The sequence below is a fragment of the Labrus bergylta genome, chromosome 10 (assembly GCF_963930695.1).
Source record: "Labrus bergylta chromosome 10, fLabBer1.1, whole genome shotgun sequence".
Lineage (NCBI taxonomy): Eukaryota > Metazoa > Chordata > Actinopteri > Labriformes > Labridae > Labrus > Labrus bergylta.
Genome location: NC_089204.1, coordinates 17316218 through 17340845, shown reverse-complemented (window position 1 = coordinate 17340845; position 24628 = coordinate 17316218). Strand labels below are relative to the sequence as shown.

The 24628-nt window shown below is 40.4% G+C and overlaps 1 protein-coding gene across 32 annotated transcripts in view; it reads right to left on the bottom strand.

The window, feature by feature from the left end:
- The window catches only part of camk2g2 (calcium/calmodulin-dependent protein kinase (CaM kinase) II gamma 2), a 61519-nt gene extending 38240 nt beyond the window's left edge, over positions 1-23279 (bottom strand). For 18 of the 32 annotated variants that reach the window (XM_065959538.1, XM_065959539.1, XM_065959540.1 and 15 more), the window contains exons 1-2: positions 23090-23278; positions 21202-21296 (exon numbers count right to left, since the gene is read on the bottom strand). In XM_065959538.1, the coding sequence (XP_065815610.1) occupies positions 21202-21296; positions 23090-23154 (160 nt within the window). In that variant the 5' untranslated portion in view covers positions 23155-23278. Of the gene's footprint in view, positions 1-21201; positions 21297-23089 lie in introns of all 32 variants that reach the window. The other 14 variants (XM_065959522.1, XM_065959523.1, XM_065959526.1 and 11 more) reach the window with 1 other exon arrangement.
- Positions 23280-24628: the final 1349 nt, after the last annotated feature.

Here is a 24628-nt window from a genome sequence, read left to right as displayed (position 1 = left end):
TCAATTTAAGACTTTAAGACACCCTGGAGGGAAACAGGGAGGATCAAAACAATGCCCACCAAAACCTATGACCCAAAGGGCTAAGCCAATCAGCTGCAGCTTTTTCCTGCATGTCTCTGTTTATACGAATGTCGGCCTATCCTGTTTGGTTCAATAACCAAGCTTTGGTTTAGACCTCACACACATACTGTACATAAAGACAGAAAACACACCCACAAGATTTAATCTGACCCGTGTGTTCAGAGGATGAGAAATCAAAGGATTCAGCAGACATTCTTCAGACTTCTTCCCAGAGCCATAACGGGCTATTTTGGCTGCTTGTATTATTAGAAGTTGGATCTGCGAGCTAAAATAGGACTATTTTTCTATGCTGGCCTGAGATGACTGCTGCATTATGCCTCTGAAAGCGGACAATCTTGGCAGCTGGATGCTTAGAAATTCCGAAAAACTCGATGAGAAGTTTCAAAAGAAAGATGAGAGAATAAATACATGGTTCAAAAGGACTAACTGTATAGAAAAGATGAGATACATGAGAAACATGTATCAAGTGTCAAAACGCAGAAATGTACTGAAGGCCCTTAAACATATCAGGAACAGTAGAGAATAGGAAGAAGAAAGGAAGTCTCTAATAGAAACTGAAGTAATGAAGACCTTCATCGTCCTTGGTTTTCATCTTTACAGTGAACATAGGCAAACAGTTTTCATAAAAATCCTTTTAATCTTAACAGCTTAAACTTGCCAACTGTGATGTTGCACAAAGAAATTCATTTGTACCTGATCTTTCTTGTAATAGATACTAAAGCCATGGCATTGCTTCACCAACTAGATCACACACAGCTACACACAACCGTTTTAACAGCTTTCCAGAGATATGCTGTGATATCATGTCTGCTCTGAAAAGAACAACACACAGCACTTAGCCCAATTGAGTGATGGCCAACAGTTTGGCACATTATCATATTTATTTATCTATCCAGGACTTCCCTTATTACTATCTCATGTAGATGCTCTGAACAGGCAGAGCAGATGATAGATGGATGGCTTCTTTCAGACCACATATACTGTTGTGAAAAATGATCCATTCCCTTCCCTGATGTATATCAATTAACTTCAGCCTGCGGGGGAAGAGACTCACGATAGGATAAATTGTCAACTAACCGAGGACAGGGAGGAGAGACTGAAAACAACCAAAACCACTTTAGTAACTTTGATATTGATTTTTGGTTTTGATGACAAGTTGTTTTTGTGTGGCTTTTTCTTCTCCGTACTGGTCTGGTCCGCAGATTTTGTTGCTGAATTTTACATGTATGTAGGTGACAAGGTTTCTACTTTTTACTTGGAGTTGCACCAGTTATCTCATCTACTTAATATTTGTCCTACAAAAGAGTAGTCATACCCCAAATATTTTGCAAGGAATGTAAAAGTTTCATTATACACGATACGCTACCAGGTTTTACAAGCAGTAGAAAAACATGTTCATGTCACAGGTTTGAGCGTCTGTGTCAAGATTATAATAGCCACCGACACTTCTTTAAATAGTCAGCATGTCAGTCTGAGGTTTCGTCAAAGTCCCCTCTCCTTGGGCTCTGTCAGAAACCGAGCAGAGTCAACAAAAGTGCCTGGTCGCCATGTTCTACTCTTCATTGTCTGACTGAAGCTGACCTGGCAACCTGCACCCTAAGCAGAGCAGGATATTAACATGATGGGAAGCTCATTAGACACAACCAGCACACACACAACACCTTTAAAGAACTTCTATTATAAAGCCCCTCATGCAAGCAGATGCAGATGCATCAAATTGCAACCTTTAGGTTTAATATTGTACATGGTCCGAGGTTCTCAATACACTGGAAAACACTCAATTACAACATGTAACTATATCTACAATAAAATGTGCAAAGCTTATGATGAAAAAAAAACAAAAAAAGAAACTAATAATATAAAAGTAGAGATACTGTTTGTTTTAGCCACCCACTTGAGTCCCTGGACAGAACTAGTTATGACTGTCAATACTACAGGAAGGTGTGTTTTACTTCCTTTCAGAATTATAAATATTACAATTACAGTGTATTCATGCAATGCATTATGCAGTATTCAAAATCTGATCATTTTACAAAAGAGTCTACAAGTCTTTCAAACTCAACAACATGTGCCAGGACAAAATGTTAAACAGCAATAAACTGACCTCAATAAGTTCTAGAGGACAGGTGTTTGTTTTTCACATTTGAACCTTGTTACTGAAATAAAGCAGTTAAGCAGGCTCTTGAAATTGTCTTAACTGTGTTAATAAACTGATATCAAAATTCATTATGTGCAGGTACAGCGGAGTCCATACACAAATTTGGAACATTTCTGTATCTGTTATCTGTAAATATCTGCAGGGTGGGAAGGATTTATCTCATCACTTGTATTTTCAAGAATACATATGGAAACTCACACACAAATGTGCTAGCGATAAAATGTGTGTGTGTGGGGGGATCAGGTGTCATGTACTAATGCTGTTAGATAAGACAGACATCTGTGGCCTGCTTCGCTACTAAATAGCTTTACACAGTGAAATGTCACACACCTAATCTTCCAACCAATGTGCTTAGCTGTGTGACTGTGTGTCTGAGTGTGTGTGTGTGAATGTGTTTTGGTTTTATTGATGGGGCTGAATATGACAGAAAAAAGGATTTGGGAGCACTCAACCCAAATGTGAGCAGTTCTCTGGCTGCATTCAAACTCTGATACAGAGGTCTGGATGAAGACTTTTGATCCAACAGAAACACGTGGATGTGAGTGCAGACTTTTATTTTGAAAAAGACATGACTCAGATTTTCCGTTTATCAACATGCACTTGCAACACAACCAGTGAATTACATTACAGAAAATCTGAGTGCACTTAAGTGGTTCAAGTGTGTGTGTTAGTGAGATTTCTGTAGTTGCACACATCTTTTCCTTTTAAATAAAGCCATTAGATAAACTACCAATGGGACGCTTCTTGAGCTCAGTTGGTAGAGGAGAGGAGGTGCCCCATGCACAGAGGATATAATCCTCAATGCAATGAGTGATTGCTGGTTCGATTCCCAGCAGTGACCATTTGGTACTAGTCATCCTCCTTTCACTCACCCCACATTTTTGCTCTGTTAAGCTTTCACAATCAAATATGTGATACCTACCGGTAACTCATTTCTGTGCATGAGACCAGTGAAAGTTGTTTTTAGGAGCTACTGTGTTCAGCTACTGTAAGTTGTGAAACAGTTTACTGGTTGAAAGTTTCTGGATAGTTAAATGGATACTTCACCCGTTGAAACATGAATCTGTATTGACATTGGGTCATATATGTTGTAGAAATGAGAAATACATTTTGAAGTTGGTGCCTTCTTGGCCGAGAAAAGGCAGAAAGTGTCTTCTTGGCTCATGTGGATGAAAAACACCAAATCCCAGAATGCACAGCACCGCAGGCCACTCCCACTAAGGTCCTCTATTTTAGAATCAGAAATACTTTATTAATCCCAGAGGGAAATTCGATCGTTACAGTTTCTCCAAAATACACAGTATAGCAGTAGAAATATAGTAATAAAAACATTTACAGACATATTTACTTACACATGAGGCCATTTCCTCAACTGATTCTGAGATTTCTTCCAGAATTGATCTTGGAAATTCCTGGCAGAAAACAGACTCTATGTCTGTGTCCATAGACAAACAGTGAGAGCACCGACACTACCAGTCTGCCCCAGCTAGAGCCGGCCCGGGCTCTTCGTCCTCACCGCCGGCGACAGGCAGGCCTTATGTCTCGGCTGCTGAGCTGGCAGCGGCTAGCGGCGGCCAGCAATATAGCCGGGAGACTGTTGCTGCCGACAGGCCGGTCTTGTGTTGCGGCGGCCCCGGCAGTGGCCTCCAATATAGCAATATAGCCGCAAGCGGTCAGCAGCCACAGCAGCCAAAACACAAGACAGGCCTGTCGGCAGCAGCCGTCTCGCCACTATATTTGTATTTTTTCACCATTATCAGCTTTCTCCATAGAGCCTGTTAGCAATATGGCAGACGTTAAGTTTCGATTCTGGGAGTGAGTTCCCACCCACTGATCTGTGATTGGTCTGTAGCTTCAGTGGTCGAAAATATGAGGAACTAGCGTTGTAGTTTCACCACGCTAAACGCAACAGCTTCCAGTGATGCAAAAATAGTTATTTTGCATCACTGGAAGCTCTTTTTCAGACTTAGAAATACAAAGATTTCTCATCTCAGGGGAAAAGGAGGGCGGGATGCACTACCATTCAAAAATACTACCAGGTTACTAATGATACAAAGCTTAATGCAAATGGGTAAAGTGTCCCTTTAAGTTGAAAATAACACATTTCCAGTTATGGCTTTTTCATAATAAAAGCACTTCAACAACCTAATTGAGAACTTTCATTGCGAAAAATTGTTCACAAAATAGAGCTTAAGCAGAGCTACAATTAGTAGAGATTTTCAATAACACTGAAAGGAGTTAAGGCAGAGTTGACAGCTGACTAATTTTGAGGGCACTCACATGAGACTGAGCTTGGTTAGAGAATTAAATGCAGAGTCAGGTGTGTGTGGTTGATTGGCCGTGATTAAGACCAGGTGTGTGAAGCTTATATATGCTCTTGGGCTCCAGTGCTCTGTGCTGACTCATTATCTCACCTTCAGGGGTAGAGAGAAGATCTTCCAGTGGTTTCTCATACATGTACGTGTGCATGTATGTCTGTGTGTGTATAAACACAAACTAAACCCTTCTACGTATTTGCTCACTATTGCCAGTCTCTCTCAGAGTGTATCTTGTGGTACTGGGTAGTTTGTTTCTGGTCTGTAAATCCCTATAGAAAACAAAGGATATTATTTTTTCCAACTTAGGAGACGAAGGGAAACATAACATCATTTAAGATCAAATAGAGTGCACCCTGTTTCCATGAAACAGTGAAGAAGGGTAGATGGTGTGATTTACTGAGTGATTAGGAATTCTGGCTGAGAAGAAAAGTTTGTGGTGTGTCTGTCTGCGTGAGTGTTTGTGCAGGCATGTGTGCTGCCTGCAGTCAGTGACGGAGCCGCTCCGTCAAGATCAAGTCACACAATATACCACTGTTAAGTGCTTTTTTTTGCTTTTTTCCTCATTTTATTATTATACCATGATTTTCATCTAAAAATTTTGAAGGCATATCAAGGAATTTTAAATAATAATTCTGTAGCTCAAGTACCTTGATAGTTTTATAAGTCCCATGTTTGGATATTTTATAGACAATTAAATTAATATAAACAACATAAATTAATAACTTTTTTATAAAAGGCATTTTCTTAGTTCCATTCTTAGGATTCAATGCATGAATCACAAGGGAAATGTTTTCACCAGATTTGTTCTTTTGTTAGAACACAAGTAGGAAACGTGATGGACATTTGGATGATAAGACATGAGCTTGTGTTGAGCATCTTGAAGTTGAACTTTAAGCTTTTCTATCTGATGGTAAGCCAGGATAAAGGGAAGACCCACTGGTTTAAGATATATGAGTGACAGACAGACAGACTTGGGTCAGTGTGGCCCAGAGCAGACAAGTCTATAAATAAATCCAATCCTCGTCCGGCTTACAGCCCTGAATCACACTGACCCGGCCCGCCCTGCATCAACAAGCACAGAAACACAATGAGACAGAAAGTGGGAGACGCAGAAAAAGAGAAAGTCTGACAGATGGAGGCGTACAGAGATCGAGGAAGGCAGAGAAGGACACTTTGTGACGCTGATTCCTTCCTTTTCGGTCACCGCTTTAATCTTCAACAAGTGACCCAAGTCAGACGTCCTGCTGCTGTGAGAGGTCAGTCTGGTGTCATTGGGCTGATGATCAAGCATTAAACACGACGAGGAGGATAGTGATGAAGAATAAATAGGAAAGAGGGACCGTGTCGTTATGTCAATTCTGAAGTCAACAATACTTCGGACTGTAAACAACTGGAGACAGCGGGTTCTTTTTTAACTTTGTAGGTCCATTCTACTTTTCAGCTGCCCCCTGCAGTATGCTAATTAGACAGAGACAGACACCAGTTCTGCTCCAATGGACCCCAGAGACAGACAGTACACTGCCACAGCTCAGCCAAGAGGAAGTAAAATGTAAGATAAGTCAAAAGAAAAGACAAGACTTGGCTTTGTTCAGACTCCATAAAATCAGATTTGTTTCTTATACCCGATCTTTAGACAGACTGGCTGCACTGTTATTTCAAACTGGTGAAATCAGCTTCATGTGCCCAGACATCACCAATTTATCTGCATGGCTTGCTGTGGTAAAAAGTGCTTTTAATGGGGGGGGGGTGCACAGTGCAAAATTCCGTTGAGTTGTGCAACAGTGTGATGAGGACGTCCTGCGAAAGAGACTCTGATGCGCTTTTGTCACTAAAGATTCAAAGTCTTTATTTTGTTGCAGGGAGAATGATTGAAAAGAAAATTAAATCTGATTGAGCAGCCGGCAAAAAGACATATCCGAGGAAATCCGATTCAAATTTTGCATGGGAAGATTAGAAAAACAATTTATTTCTGCTATTAAAACTTTCTAAAATGTATCTTGGAACAATCAGAAAACAGCAACAGTGGATTTGGGATGACAATCTGAAGACACACTTGCACTACTTTGAGGTTTTACTTTGGCACAGAGGTGCTTTGAGGTAAATGCTAAAGTCACTATGCCGACATCAATTGTCGGTATTTAACTGATATGATGTATAATTTGTTCACCTTCAAAACAAATCATTCAAGTTATTTTCTGACTCCATGGCTGCTCTTGCTTTTTTCAAATTTTGCTCCCAACACAAGTTATGCATTTAAAATAGTCATGTATTTCAGATTAAACTGATTATGAAAATAAGGTTTGCTTCATCAAAGATCATAGCACATAACAAACAACTGCCCAGTAGTGTTTATGTGTGTGTTGGGGTCTGAGAGGTATCAGCTTAGCACAACCAAAACATTGAGTGACACACTTATCTGAAAACAGAATTAGAGATAAGGGGGAGGGTACATAGATGTGTCTGTTTTGCATCACATTATTTAACATGCTATAAGAAACCGTATTCAGTCGTTGTGTGTACCTGTAAAGTTGAGCCATTAAATGAAGCTTAAACAACATATGCTGACCCGCTGGGAGAGATCATCAACACGCCTTCTGAAAAGAGCATGTTTCCCCTCAACTAGGAGTCCTGACAGCATTTAGTATTTAAAATCAATCTATCTGACCAACAAGATAACAAACACAGCTACAGACTCCTGCTTAAGAGTTTCAGCTTGTATGAGCTAAAGTTGAGATACTCAAGTCGTCATACGTCTTCTTTATGTCTGGTCTTTGTGTTTTGTAACACTGTGAAAGGTTGACTGTGTTTACAGTGAACAGAGCTCATTCTTGCAGTAAATGGTGACAGGTTAACACCCCAGCAAACAGCAGCACAGACACAAAGTACATTTACTGCTGACCTGTGTGCCAGAAGCTAGAATGAGTTCAATGCTGTTCTGGGATAAAGGTATGCTGGGAGTGCACAAGACTGGACCTGAAGGGGCTGTTTCTAAACTGAACCAAGTTGGCCGCAACTTATCCATCAGGTATTTCCACATTTAAAGGTTGTCAGGCTATAAAGGACGAAAAGAAATTGGAAATATATCAGTGATTTTTTTTATCTAAAAGACAGAAAACTCAGAATCTCTTAATTTTACTAAAAAGGGGTTGTGACTTGTAAAGGAAAAGATAAGCATAAAACTAAGAGTGAAAATATATCATCTTTCCCAGGGCCAAAAGTTTATCTTTAACAACCTTTGTTTGTCCCACAAACATAATAATTAATTTTGGGAAAGGTTTGACATCAAATGTTTTTGACATTTTTGGTAAAAAAAAAAAATGTACAGGTAATCCATTTTCTAAATAGCTGTTAATTATTTCTCTTTCAATCACCTCATCGTCTAGTACAGCCTCCTTTGTTTTATATTTTATCGTCATATTTCACTTATTTAAGAGTTTAATCAACTTTGTTACAGCCCTAGAATACTTCATAAACATACACATTTCTCAATATAACAGGACTGACATTTAAACTTATTCAGACTATTTGCTTGCCTTGTTTTGCAGCAAGTGTCTCACTGTCACTGCGAAACATCTTTGGGAGTGAAGACAGATGTACGGTCATAGAAACCTTTCTTACTGACGCTCCTCACACACCTGCATCCCAGATTCTACCTCTATAAGACTTGTGTTCACTTGATTGTATATTTCATCAGTCTCTATCAGGGGTCCAACACCAACCTCTTTCAAATCATACAAACACTGAGGAAACAAATCAGGTGCTGACTCAACACCTACAGAAGTCCATACACAGTACACTGGCTCATCTGACGACATTCTTTTGACAAAAACCTTGCATAACATGACATGACATCTGTATGTCAACATGCATTAGTTAAGTTTGGGTTATGGTTTAAACAAGAAAGTTCTGTGAAGTTTTGTTATTCTACATCTGAAGTTTCAAAGCTGTTGGGGACATCCATCCATCCATTATCTATGCCGCTTTTCCCGTTCAGGGTTTTCGGGGGGCTGGAGCCGATCCCAGCTGTCATTGGGCGAGAGGTGGGGTACAGCCTGGACTGTTCACCAGTCAATCACAAGGCTGACATATGGAGACAGACAACCAGCCACTCTCACATTCACACCAACGGGCAATTTAGAGTCACCAATTGAACTATTTAAAATCAAGGTATCCATGCATCATGTAGAATCTTATTAGAAAGAGTTACATCCTGAGCTTTAGTGCCCCAGCAGCATCAAGTCGTCATTTTTGTCAAATGACCCCACGCTAATATTCTTATAATTTGACTCTTCTTTTAAAATATTGGATCAGAGCAAAAGCTGCCCAGCATGTAAATGTTTGACACCTGAAATACTTGTTTTCTCTGAACTTAAACACATCATGAGATTGTTGCTACATAGATTTATCACAACTCCTCTGCCAGCTCATCTTGCCACATGTCATTTAAGAAATTTGAAAGCTTATCAGCATAAGAGTTGTGTCAGCCGGTAGCATGACTGTGGAGGTCATTGAATGGCTTCACATATGATGTTAGAGTGCAGAAAAAAGAGAACATGATAAAAAACAGTTCATAAAGTCAGCTCTTTAAACTAAGTACTTCTGAAAAAAGCACTTTTTTATTTATTCTCACTAGAGAAGTGATGTCTACCGGGAAAACTCTGGGGGGGCTCATTGCATTTAAAGAGACACACACACCAAAACGGAGCGTTCTGAGAGCGCTGGTTTATACAGGCTCACAAATCTCCTCTGGTGCTTGATTCATGTTATATTTTTACCAAAGCACAGCACAGATGTTTCATGTATGTTTTTCATACGGACTTTGTATTGTGGAAACATCTTTTACATGTTGTTCCAATATAAACCCAGAAACTGTGAACTTTGGTGTAGACTCCTCTTAATGGAATATTTAATAAGGACATCTTTTTTATGAACATTCAGTTCCCGAAATCAGAAGTACACTTTTTGAATTTTTCACCTAATGTTCTATCAACAACTGACCCTACATGTTGTGCTCCATATTAGAATAGTTGATTTATCTAGAAAATTTCTGTTATGACATCAGTGTTTCCGACAATGCAGACAGGCGCTCTTGTCTAGAAAGTGTTTTTAAAGTGTGTGATGAAGACATCACAAATGAGCACTTAGAATAGATGTGCAGGCAAACATTGGCACCTGTATCCCAGCACATAAATAACACAGCCTGTGTTCCCAGCCTTGAAGTGTTGGATTGCAGCCTTGGTCCTCGCTAAACGATAATCACTGATGAGACATACATCAACCCTGAGAGTTGATCAAACATTCACCAACTGACTTATTGTTTAGTTATTCCCAGAGGGACGGAATAATGACCTCCTTTGTGTGTATAAACATTCAATCCTTTGGGTAAGACACAAAGAGACACACATGAACACACATTTCTACAGTTTAAGTCTGACAGCTGAGCAGGGATAGTCCGACAGTCGGAAGAGTTTATTCTCCTTCAAAGCCAAAACTAAACTATTTTTCCTTTTCAGGGTGGCTCTACCAGTTCTATCTACAAAAAGACCTGATGTTCGTTATTTGTTTTGTATTAGTTAGATCAAGTCCCATTTGTTCTGTGTAAAAAGACAAACTTGAACACACGTAACAGATGCTGCATTGGCTTGATTTAACACAGTGCAGGATTACGGAGCTCACTGAGCAGTGTATGCCATTACCAAATCTTTCCTCCAAGGAAATAATTTTTCAAAAAAAAGGTGCACAGGTTGAAAGGAATCATTCCCCTTAATTATAAATCACATCTTGGCAAATTACCAGAGACTGAAGTTATTATCTTCTAATATCATTTTATTCAGAATTACTGCTTGTCTGTTAAAGGTAAGCAAGGACTCATCTTAAAAGATCCTCAACTAGCAGGATAAAAGCGATTACAATTTTGAAAAAGAAGCATTAGATACAACAACTGAAATACTAACTTATTGTTCAATTCCTCTGAAAGTACAGGAAAAATGTACAAACCAATTTCGCGTAACGGTCTTAAAGACTTTCCATTTCATGTTTGTTAGGTTATTAAAGAGCCCATATTATGCCCTTTTTGGGGTTCGTATATTTAATCTATTTACCTACTAAAGTATGTTCACAATAGCTAAAGTTCTAAAAAAGTGTCTGTTTTCATGAACTGCCGCTCCATGCACCGACTCGCTTCTGACTCTCTCTCCAAGGCTCTGAAGTGCCCACGTTCAGAGTCCCCACGTGTGCTAAGTCTGATCTGATTGGTCGGCCTGTCAGCACTGCCGTAATTGGTCAGTCGCTCAGCATGGTTCTCGGAAATGTCCCGCCCCTTTTACCATATTGGGAATGCAGCCACTTTGGCTCCGTCCGAGGGGAGCGTAAACATTAGCACCTTAGCACTACTGTGCTACCGCAGGCTACGTCATATCGTGGGCGTGCTACAGAAGTTAATGGGCGTGCAACATGAGCTGCTGGGCTTGCCACAACGAGCCACACATGGAAAACACACTAAAGAGCATATAAAACCAGAAAGAGCATAATATGGGCCCTTTAAGAATGCTGCAACTTGGGGCGCTGGTGGCACAGTGGTTGGTGCGCACGCCCCATGTATGGAGGCTGTAGTCTTCCAAGCGGGCGGCCCAGGTTCAAATCCAGCCTGTGGCTCCTTTCCTGCATGTCATTCCCTACACTCTCTCCCTGATTCCAACTATCCACTGTCCTATCTCTCCATTAAAAGGCACAAAAAGCTCAAAAATAGAATGCTGCAACTCTTGGCCAGGACTCCCTTGAAAAAGAGATCTCTGAACACAGTGGTAATAAAAAAAAAGGTTCAATTATAAAAAGTCTATTTTCAGTTGTACAACTGGGTGTCAATAGCCAAATTGGCAGGAACAAATCACAAGCAGTTACATTTAGGATGCTCTTCCCACCACCCAGCAGGGATTGGTTTGCTAAGCTAACATATCACTGTTCACTAGTGTGTGAAAGGTACTGTGTTTTTCTAATCCTTTTATAGCATTTAAAGTAAGCAGCAAAAAAAAGAGTTCCATTTAACAAATTCCATCAAACAAATCCACAATCAGATGGGCACACAGTCAATAATACAAAGCAAAATGAAAATGAGGCCAAAATGTATTACCCTACTTTTATAACTCAGCCCCATTGGGGTTCACCAAAAGAAAAACACAGGGTCTTTAGAGATTGTTGTCTGAAGGATGAAATAAATATTTTTTTCTAGTGAAAAAAATGTTTTGCCCTAAAATCCAACCATTTGAAATGAATACTGATGCCTCTATATGACCTATGAAAGCAAACGCAATCATTAGCAAGTAGACTAACCTCAGAAAACTACTTACACATGTACAGGACAAGATCAGCTGTGAGAATGAAGATACAATTTAGCCCCAGGAGTTGCAAAGGCTGACATTAAAATGAGAGTTCCTCACTGAAGATTTAAAGGGATACTTCACCCATTTGCATCAAGCTTTGTATCATTAGAAACCTGGTAGTATTTTTGAATGGTCGTGCATCCCGCCCTCATTTTCCCGTGAGATGAGAAATCTTTGTATTTCTAAGTCTGAAAAGGAGCTTCCAGTGACGCAAAATGACGATTTTTACATCACTGGAAGCTGTTGCGGTTATCAGGGTAAAACTACAACGCTAGTTCCTCATATTTTCGACCACTGAAGCTACAGACCAATCACAGATCAGTGGGTGGGAACTCACTCCCAGAATCGAAACTTACTGTCCGCCATATTGCTTGAAAGCTATGCTAACAGGCTCTATGGAGAAAGCTGATAATGGTGAACAAAATCTGCATCACCATCAATTACACAAATTATTGTGAGAGGAATTGTATTATGAAAGACTATTTTATCCTAACAGTGGAAGCAGTCAAAAATGTAAACTGTGTTGGTGTTGTGCCAGTCAACAGGAGTATGCACTCCAACTGAACGGTAAGGCCATGACACACTTGACTCCATTCATAGGGACACTACAAACTGCTTTGAAACAAACAGAACAGCTTTCACTGGAATTGAATGGTTTTAACTTGGCTAAGAGCCTGCAGACAGCTGTCTTTTGTTAACCAAGAGCTACTATCAAACAGACAACTGAAAAGCATCGCACTGACAGGAGAACAATCAACTGTGCGTGTACGTATATGTGAATGTATGAGCAACTTTGGGTGTGTGTTCGTGTGTGGCTGGTTAAACATCCTCCTTTTGGGAAACAGAAGCCTTGTGCAAAGAGACCTTAGTCAATAGAGATAATAATGACGATGAAAGGTGAATAAATATTTGCACAGATCATTTTGTTGTGTTTCTTTGTGTTTACAGCCAAATTTGGATGTCAGTTTGTTTTCCTGCTTCTGTTGTTACACCTGGTTTACAGCTTGTATAAGTCAAAAGCACCAATAAATAATGATCGGATATGTAAAGTGGCATGCTGTGTAGACAGAGCATGTCTGTGGCCTTGATCAATATTCGCCACCTTTTAAAGTAGACTGCTGAGTGAGATGTGAGCAGAAGAGTGATGTGATGAGAGACGGTAAGTGAGGCAGAAAAAGCAGTGTTTAGAAACACTGAGCTCATAACCATTAAGGAATGATTTGGCAATATCACCTTATATGAAACATCAAGGCAACCACAATACTCAGAAGTATGCAAAAGACACGCCACCCGGTGTAAGACTTAAGCTACTATCAAGTTGATTTCACTTGTGTTGTTTCCACTGTTCAAGATGTAAAGCTTCAAACAGAACATCTCATTAATAAACAAGCTACATGGATGGCTAATGACAGGTCAAAGCCCCTACTGTGCTTTAAAACCTATTAGAAAATGATCACACTGAGTTACACATGCCTTATCGAGATAACCACATACACCATTTAGTACATAACATTTTCAAAACATGTCATTTGACATACTTTAGACGGAAAAGCTACAGAGCTAGAGCTGAGTTAATAGACAACAGACGCATCAGAGAAGTAGCACAGTATGTAGTATTTCACTTTGGTGGCAAATGTCCTCCAATGATAAGGAGAGTCCCAGTGATAGGTTATACTGATGACCCTGATGAAGACCAGAAACTGAAACCTGTCAGTCTATAAAGACGTTCTCTATAAGTGTCACTTGAATTTTGACCTCTTCTTGCCATACATACATCTGCCAGGTGTGTTAAAGAGGAACCCTTAAGAGCACAAAAACATAAATCCTATTTAGCAATTTAACTTGTTTGACATTTTGACATTAACCCACATCAGATAATTGAAGATAAAAGATCAGAATCAATGCAAAGATTCTTCTTCCTTGTTAAAGCAATGGCTACATTACCCATAACACAACTCGGCCTCAGACAGCTATATTTGAGATTCACACTTGAACATGGAGTATTCATTATCCGTTTGATGAACAACAGTTGTAAACAAACGGATGTAATATTTTTTCTTATTAAGATCATTTTAGGCTTTTGCCCTTTTAATGCAAAGAAAGCTGAAGATAAAATACAGGGAAAGAGAAAGGCCATACACATGCACCAAAGACCATCAGGCCTGGGATTTGAGCCTGCGACAAGCCCCGTTTCCACCAAGCGTTCCAGCTTGGTTCAGTATAGTTTGGTACAGTTTAGTAAGGTAAACCCTGGTCTTGCTTGCATTTCCACAACCAACCATAACCTTATTTGTTAAACAGAGTGTCAGCCAGAAAGAGATAGTCTCGTCAGCTATGTAATAGTGTTTAATTGTCTGACCCGTCTCACATCCTCCACTCTGAGTACGAGCTTCTACCTTCTGGCAGACGATACAGAGTCCCCCGATATAAACTGAACCGCTTTAAAAACTCTTATGTTCCCACGTCGATAAAAATTCTGAATAATGTTTGGTAAAGCTGTGTAGGTTGTGCAATAGCGTCATGGTGTCCCTGTATGCTTTTTTATATTTTCTTACCTTTGTCTTTTATCTCTCATGCTGTGTTTTTGCAGATCTTATGGGTAATGTGGAATATATGTTGTGTTGCCCTGTATTGGTATGTGCCTGTTTGTTTATGTGGTTTTTGAATTGTTGTTATTTATTGATTGGAAGTAACTAAATGTTTGGCAGCACTGCAAGTCCAACACAAATTTCCCCAAGGGGACAATAAAGTGTATCGTATCGTATCATACATCATAGCAACCCAACACAGTAGCCAGCTATTGAATAAGTTCAACGAAGAAGAAGAAGAACAGGACACACTAAACCAAAGTGACCCTTTAGGGTCGGATCGATACCCTTGGCACCCCAACAGAAGGGTACCAAAAAAGTAGGACGGTACGGATCCCTTAATTTGGTACCATTTCCAACTTTTGACGGTGGAAATGCCAAGAAATGACTACCAGACCGAGCTGAACCAGACCGCTTGGTGGAAACAGGGCTAAGGGTCTGTTTATTGGGCACCCGCTCAACCAAATGATCATAACCAAAGCCCCACATCTTCTCTTCTTTTAATCATAAAATCTGTTGAACTCATATCCAAAAAAAATTGTTAATCCCTGACTCTCTCTCCTCAGATTTTCTGTCCAACAAAAAAAAGGCAAAAAGCCTAAAAAATTTATTTTTAAAAAACAAAAAGTGACTTTCTTGTGATTAATCACTCGCCTTGATTGGACCTACATAGTACTAGATGGCAAATTAAAATTTAATTAAATTTGGCTCTTTATTGATACCATATGCTCTGGACAAGGGGGATAATGGTGAGCAGATAAAGAAAAAGAGGGCAGTATGAAAATGACAGGGGGAGTCCTGGAAGAAACACACTGAACCTCAGAACGCACTACTGACAAAAGCATCACTTACAACACAATGTAGTTTGAAAGCCTTCATAAGACAGGAGGAAGAGCCACATCATGCATGTGTTGCAATCCAGTATTTATGCTTTAAAGTGTATAATCCCCCTTTTCCATATATGGCTCTCTCTCTTTTATCAAATATTCACAGTTGGTCCCATTAAACATTCACTGCGCTGCTACGTTTATCTACCCTCCGCCAATCAGCCTCCAGCGTGCAGAAGCCCACCAAAAGCCTGAAAAAACACACACACACACACGTCGTCTGCCTGCATGGCCTGCAATGTGGCAGTCATGCAGAGAGGGAAGAGGGACTGTGCCTAGAAAGATGGAAGAAGAGGAAAAAAACTAGATAAAAAAAACAAGATACAATGGCTGAAGGGAGAAATGAGACACGTGACAGAAAATCTGAGGAAAAGAAAAATAAGTGTGAGGGTCCACTCCTGTGCTCTGGTCCAAGTAAGAGCCAAGCAGCCTTGCACCTCAATAATTCAACAGAAGGGACGAGTGCCGCCAGCCTCTCCTCCCTCTTTCTCCTTCTCTCTTTCATTGACATCAGAAGGCCTTACCTAATAGCAGTGTAAAAATACACACAATTCGTGACACATAATTGTCGCTAAAAATAACATTAATCAACTCCAAGATATATCACATTGTCAACAGTGTTTCTTTTGTTTCTAATGTCTACACAGATTGAGTTCAAGTCAAATGATTGTTTAAAGTAGAAGATGTGCTCTTACTTCAATAAACATGGAATTCTTTACAGGCCGGTGAACAGCTCATATTTCACTCGTACAAGACAAAAGATGCACATTTTCAGTAACTTCAAGTCCAATTTCTCTCTTTTCCTGTTTAACATGTGTAACTAAAATGATTTTGTATTGAGCTTAGTGTGCTCTGAAAATGTAGGTGACATACATTGAAACTGTGCCTGAATTCAATTAACCGATCTTCAGTTAACTAAACCGAGATGTCTTCTGTGTATACAGTGAAAGCAGCTAAGGACAGTGAGCTCCATAAACGGACAGATGGGGGAAAAGCAAATGCTGACGTGCTGATAAACATGTAGATATGCAGGGTTTGGGTTTTTCTAAGACGAGCTTCTGTAATGAATCTACTGCCAAAAAGGAGATATGAAAAGATCTCCCAATAACTTCCTTTTTATTGTTCTTTTAAAGTCTAACCACTGACTTCTGTTTCTTTATCTTTACACAGAATGGATTCAAGCCTCCACTCGAGATGAACAGAAGTCATGTCTCATCATAAAAGACACAGAGAGGAGAACACTTTATCTGCTCTTTCTATCAGCGAGTGCACTAAAGCCTGAGAGCCCTCCATCACTAACGTAAAAGTAACAGTATAGCTTGCAGGCACACTTCCCTATTAACTTCTGCTTCCCACGGTTTTTATCAGGTTGTGACTGCTGCCTCAGAATAACCATGATGACTGACATGATCTACTTCCGTAAACGGAGTCACTTCAGTAGCCTGGTTAAATAGTTGCTTGCTAGCCCTAACTGATCTATCCAAGAAATAATGTTTCCATTTTTACATTTTGCTTTTATGGAACACTTGAAACAAACAATATATAATATGTTGATAAAATATGTTTTAAACATAAGTAGGCAGATTTATTACGTCAGGCTAGTTCTTTCCCCATTGTTTACAGTCTTTATGGTGACTCTCCTTCAGAAAGTGAATGAGCTTGTCTCCAAATATTTAATGAAGATGCATCAGTTGATCAAATTTACAGATGAAACATGACACAAAAATGTGCTTCACTAAATTTCTACAATAGTAGTGCTAAAACAACAGTTAGTTAAACTCTCTTTATTTCAGCTCAACTCAATCCAAAGTATTTCAAATTTTAAACCTCAAAATATGATTTCTAAATTTTTTTTTAAGGATAATCCAATACTCAAGTATGACTAATGAGGAGATCTATGCCCCTAAAAAAGTTTGACCGTTTGTCTGAAAATAACAACATTTCTTATAATCCGTGTTCCTTACAGCATGTGTCTTTGTTGATGCAAACGTGTGAATGTGAGGGGAAGTGACAGACCACGTGTGTGTCTATGTGTCTGCTTGAGCGACTGTGTGCATGCATGTGACGCCACAAGACCCAGCCATAATCGCTGACCTCACCAACAGCCAATGTGCCCTCCCTGAGCCACAGAGAATAGGGCTTAATCCCGCCTGCACACAACCACGCACACACCACGCAAGAAAAAGCAATACTCCAAAGTTCCCCGAACATCAAAGCACCTTAAAAATTGACCGTATATCAGTGTTTCCAAACACTACAGGAACAGAGACACACAGAGTGTCTTAGCTTTTTTATTTTTGGGGATATTGCCACCATTAAGGCTAGAGATCGGGATCAAACATTTTTATTCAAATCAATATCACTACTGAGACTACCTTAACGATCCCACTTTTAATCCATATAACTATCGAAGCATTTCTAATATTTGGTCAAAAGACGAGACAACATCCCTGTGAACAGAGCTGGTTTAGCTTTTATTGCTTAAGTGTTGGTTAACGTCTTCTGTCACTTTTAGTCATGTGGTGATTTAGAACAGAAGTTTTAACAACGATGTATCATAAGTAGGGCTGTCAGTGTAGACGCATTAATCATGAAGCAATTAAGGTCCAAAATGAATCGAGTTGTAACGATCCATCGATCTGGATCGTAGATGGATTGGTTGACCAATGATCTAATTAAATCACAGGAAGGTCAAATATTGATCTACATCGTCATCTTTATTGGCCTTTATTTTGAAATTCCCGGTGGGCCTGTTTGACAGTTTTTCTGGTCAAACACGTATTGGTTGTTGGTCGTGTCTCGGTCTTGCCCTGCCTTGGTCTTGGAGCACTCTGGTTTCGGGACGTCTTGGTCTCGGTTACTGCGGTCTTACAACACTACGCTGTCCTTTCTCGGATTGATCGATTGTTGTGCGATGTCTCATGTTAAATACAGCCTTTCATATACACATATATATCTGCTAGAAGTGATCTAAGCTGGAAAGCATCCCTCTCTCTCGCTCTCCTTATGAAGCCGTTCCGTGTCTGCACTACCCCTCTATTAATCAAACTCAAGGTTCCAGGAAAACAAGAGGTGACGTTACTGATTCAAGTTAAATACATCTGTGCCACATTTCAGTACCAGAGCAGCATCATGTAAGTGAGAAAGAGTTCAGCTTTAAGGAGGTCCACTCCAGACTCAGTGCCTTGGGGAAACTGTTTAAATGGAGTTTAACCAACTTGCCAGTTTACAAAACAACAACAACAACAGTGGTCAACTGTGGCCACATTTTATAGGCCTAGGCCTGAGAGGCAGGTTGCAAGCTAGCCAGAACATGTCTTTACCAGGAAGACAAAATCTGTTTCAGGGTGGGTTATTTTAGCAGATTTATGTTGGATGTTCAAAATGTGGTGACAATGAAAATGTGACTTTCCAAGCAGCCTTTCATAAATATAAAAGAGATATAAACCATGGTATTAGAATAACTGCATATACTTGCAAATCTATGAATTTAGGTGGGTCAAAGTTGAACCAAATTTGTAAACTGCAACGAATGTTTACAATGGAAAGTTTGTTTGTTTATCCTTGTTCTCCTCTTAACATCCCTCTGGCTACCCTGCAGCCTGGCTGAAGCCTGTCTGATTATCTGACTACTGATCTTTTTGGAACAATTTCCAGATCTCATTATTAAAGAATCTTGTAAAACCCTAACAACAAAAACAGCCTAAAATATTAGAAATAAACATTAACATTAGATAAAAACAAGAAAAAAAACCTTCGGATAACCATTTCTTCTAGTCTTTTTGTCGGTACTTCAGAAGTGGTGAATGTGTGGGGTTGAGACTGAACGTGCTCCCTGTGTTTGTTAAAAAAAACACACACACACAGGCAGTACCAGCATATTTCAGCTCTGATTAAGGACATTGCACAGTGGAGAACTGACTAATGTGTGTGTGTACTTCACAATGACAAACTGTACACAGACTGGCCTTGTGCAAATTTAGTGTGAGAACCGATAAGTAGGTGGGAAAAAAATGTGAGCAACTGTCTTTGTGCTTCAAGTGAGAAAAGAGCAGTCGTCTGTGTGATAATTGCGACCACCACCACACCACACACAACATGATCGCTCTCTGCCAGACAGCCTATAGGATGAAGAGTTTCACCCCTGCTGTTGCCGGGTTACTAGCTCCAGACCATAGCCAAGAAAGAAACTACCACACACACACGCACCCACGCACCCACACTTGATCAAATTGCCTGGTGAGAAAGGTTTTTAAGATCTTTCCTCAAATCAATCTTTTGTTGACTTGGGTGCGGGTGTTTGAGACAGCCAGAGAGGCACAGAGCGAGACAGAGCAATTCGGTCTGCGTCCTCTCCTGGGAAAAGAGCAGCCCAATCAGTCCAGAACTGGCCCTGATCTGAGACTCATGTCATCACTCAACCCGACGGTGGCCCAGCTCTGACGCTTACTCAGTCCAAATACGCGGCATACACACAGTCTGCCACATATTGTAACACTGAGATGAAAAAAGAGACAGTGACAGATCCATGGAGATCATGTGCAAAACGAAAAAACATGTGACGACCAAAATAATCAACAGACAAAGATGGTGGGATTCCGGTACATGGCAGAAGGAACGCTTTGACACACCAGACAGTGTTACAGGCTGATTAATGACCATGACAACAAATCTGTCGCAAAATACTGAGGCACAGGTGGTGATATTTCAGCATGTGTTAAACTGCTGCACTGACACACACACACACACACACACACACACACACACACACACACACACACACACACACACACACACACACACACACACACACACACACACACACACACACACACACACACACACACACACACACACACACACACACACACACACACACACACACACACACACACACACACACACACACACACACACACACACACACACACACACACACACACACACACACACACACACACACACACACACACACACACACACACACACACACACACGAAGACATTGCAGATATCATAATTCTGAACAAACCACAAATTTAAAAGAAAAATGTTAAGACTTGGGTCATATGTTTTAAGTTTTGGTTTTTAAGTTGCAAAGACATTTTTAATCTCATCAAATGGTAAATGAGCTCAGAGGATTTAGCAACAATAGATAGGCCCAAACACAGGATCATGTAACTATTTATGCAGCTATTCAGTTTCCTGCCAGCTTAGCTTTTTGTGACTTATGGCACATATGTATGCAGAAAGAGAAAAATGTGTGAATCACCCCTACATAAATACAGAGGGTCACAGTAGATCCTTGAAGTCTCCTTGCACCTTGCAGGCTTGTTTTTTAGCTACTGATGTCTCTAGCTTTGTTTGACATATTTTTAGCCCTTTTGCATTCTTCCTAAATACCAGCAATCGTTTTTTTAAGGGCAGTGTTGTCACATCTGAAACAAACTTTATCTCATCGTATGCTGCTGTCAAACTTGAGGATATTTTAGGCTAAAAGGTCAAGCTGGCGCAAATACATAACCAGCAGTAACCACAACAAACCAAAAATAGTTGCACACACACAACAGCCAAAGATCACTGAGTCCCATTGTACAACAACAGCAGACCTCCAGCTTCCCAGGAATCTGAACTGACAAGGAATTACAGAGCCCCTGGATCACTGCACTTGTGGAAATTTAGCAAACCAACCTTCTGCTCAGCTGACTCCTCTGAGCAACAATTAGAAAAAATTCAGGTTGATCCTTGACTGTAATGCTGAGCTACACAATGGAGTACCAGATGCACTTACCTCTGGCTGACAGCTTTTTTGTGTTGATAATTTTGGCAGCATACTCCTGGCCAGTGGACTTCTTAACACATCGGCGAACGATTGAGAAGGCACCCCTGAAGTAAAAGAAATCAAAAACCTGACTGACAGACCAGTAAAATCATTTCACAGGCATGACACAAATCTGCATCACATGTGTGTGTGTCATAGGGGAAAGTGAATAGACTGTAGGATAGATGTGTCACACAAAAAGGGCATGCATTAATCACATACAACTAAAGAGGGGAGAGGAAGTCGCATGCATAATTAATACAGTCTGATATTCTGAGTATGAGATGTGAGAAGAGGTCCTGGCTGATCGTGCTCGACAGGAGAGGGAGGGAGAGAGCTCGTTATTATCTCACATGAAGAAAAGGGTTTAAGGCTGTATAAGATATGCATAGACATTGTGCTTAGTGCATGTGAAATTGTCACAATGCAGGACGTGCAAATACACTGAAACACTGGTAACTGACAGCTATAGTCTGCATGCCACCTGCCTGTAAACGTAGACAATATACTGCTGCTATCCAAGAAAATGTTGCCTTGACATAGGAAGCAGCTTTTGGTTATGCAATGCATTCCTGTTTTCAGCTGCGATTTCATCCTGCTTGTGGTATTAATGTGGCTAAATAAATTGATCATTCAAGGAGTGCATTTGCTTCTTAGGACTGCTTTTTAGTGGCTTCACCGTACATCTACAGAGTAAAGATATGGGTCAGAGGCGGTTTGAGATTGTTACCTTTCATTTAAAAAAAAAAAAGGTAACCGTCACAGAGCTGGTTACTGTATGCAAAATTACACAACATTAAAAACAAAAAAACAAGGCTATAGATGTCGCTCAACCTCAACTCTGTCCACTTGTCATGCTGGTGTCAGAGTCACAGAGGGGAATGAATTAAGTGTGTTAGAAAAAGGACAGGGGTTTGTTTAAAGTCCCAAAGTGGCAGAAATTCTCTTAGTAAATTGAATATATTAACATGAATGATAATGCATATAACTGCCATAACTTCCTGTATATTTTCCAAATAAAAATCGCAAACAATACATCGAAATGTCATTTTTCCATAAAACGGGCAGCATTTTTTTTTTTTTTTTTTTAGAAAGAAGGAATTATTTGTCTTACAAAATTGCTGGTAATATTTCACACACTGCTCCTTTAACCTCATGCTGTCGGCTGTATTGGTAGGCGGAGCAGCTCTATTAGCCACACGCAGAGATTAGATGTTACAAAGTGGCTTTGTAGCCAGAATATACACTGTAACCTATGCGTCCTCTAAAGGTTTTTAATCCTGAATGCAGTAGATTATCGCACGTCCATAATGTGAAACCGTGCGCGCTTGTTTGTTTGTTTGCAGCAATGGATCGTGTCTTCATTTTTTTTCTCCTAGTTGCTTGACATACACAGTTTCCCTGCAGTGTGCTCAGAAATGCACAAAAACAGCGCTGAATGATTAAACAGGAGCGCGAGGATGCCACCAGGCAACGGCGCGTGCTACATGCAGGTGAATTGACAAACAAGTTGTTTCCAGCACGCGGCTGTTTTCGCACCTTTTCTGTTACAAAGAGAGTCCGGAAGATGCGATACAGCTTTAAATACGCATTCAGGGATTAAATGCAAGACCGTGTGGGGCTTCACATGAACCTGACCTGTCTACAGCTTTTTGTTGCTCAGGTGTCTCTTAATACCCTACCCATGTTTTTTGACAGCCCCCCCCCTCTCGTGCCTTGTCAACACTGAAGTAAGCGCACACAAAAGCAGCAGCAGAGAAGAGATAAACGTGCAAACATACACACATACACACACGCACACACACTGAATGCAACAAGAACAGCAGCAGCAGCAGCAGCGCGGGTGACGGTCGCTTACTTTCCGAGCTCCTCATACAGCTGATATTCGTCCGTGAACCTGGTCGAGGTTACCACTGTAGCCATGTTGGGAGAAGGGGGGATAGGCTCGCGCTTCACTGGCCGCCTCGCGTAGGTTTCGGCAGGAGAGCTCGTGAAGGCAGTGAGAGGGGGAAGAGTCTCGAGCTCACAGAGATGAGTAGGGAGTGGGAGGAGAGCGGGGAGAGAGAGAGAGAGAGGGGGGGGGGGGGGGGGGGGTTAGCTGTAGTAACAAAGATCTTCTATTAAGATGATGTGTCACTTTAAAAAAAAAAAAAAACCAAAAGTGGGCGTTCACGGTCTAATATTATGCATCACCTGATAATGACAGCTTTGGCTCTAAAAACTATGGAAGGCTGCTTCCCGCATTGTGTACAAAGAAAAATAAGTCACAACTTTGCATGATAGAAAAATGGTAGAGCATGAATAACATTTGAAAAAAGTTGGGCCTATAATAAGGCCCATGAGAAAGGCTAGTTGTTACTTTCCATCCAATAAGTAGGCTTTGCATTATTTTATCTCATATGCTCATTCTCTCAATCTAAAAATATATGGGTATATAAAACACAAAAACTGTCTTTTTCAGTTCAATTCAATTCAATCTATTTTTGTATAGCGTCAACTCATAACAAGTGTTATCTCAAGACACATGTCTGTTAACATTACAAAAGAGCAGGTAAGAAGACCTTACTCATTGTTATGTTACAAAAAGCAGGTAAAAAGACCTTACTCATTGTTATGTTACAAAAAGGAGGTAAAAGACCTTACTCATTGTTATATTACAAAGACCTGGCCTATCTATCATGAGCACTTTAGCAAAGCAGCAAAAGTTACAGTGGTAAGAAAAAACTGTCTTATTAAAAGGCAGAAATCTTCGGCCGGATCCCCGGCTCATGACGAAACAGCCTTCACAGGCCTAGACTGCGCCGGGCTTGGAAAGGGATAGGGGGAGAGATGGGATAAGATGCAGGAAGAGGGATAGGGAGCAAGGGGGTGGGGGGAGGCAAACCGTCCATCAACAATCCGGTGGGAGAGGGGGGGGGGGGGGGGGGTTTCATCTCATGACCACGATTTTTGGATGACATTGTTTGAGATTTCAATTCCCAAAGGTATTCTGGTTTATTCTCATAGTGTTGTTTATATGTTCTGTATCGCTTTTTTTTCCGATTGTACCAGATATGTTGTAGAAAATAGTCACAAAAAAAGATGGTTTTTAAAGAGCCAATGTCATAGTTAAATGGGACTCAAAGAACTTTTGCACCACAGGTCACACTTACCTAATCACACAACGATGGCTGGAAGTGTTATTGTCAGCTATACTTATCCATTCATATGCCACTGTAGAAACAGCAAGAGCAATTTGGGATTAAGTGTTTTGCCCAAGGACACATAGGACATGTGCGTGCAACAGCTGGTGGTGGAATCACCTGCCTTCTGATTGAAGGCAACCAACTCTACTTCTGATCCACAGTCACGTCTTGTCACTGGTTGATGTGTTTAGCCTTAATAAAATAAAGTGTTA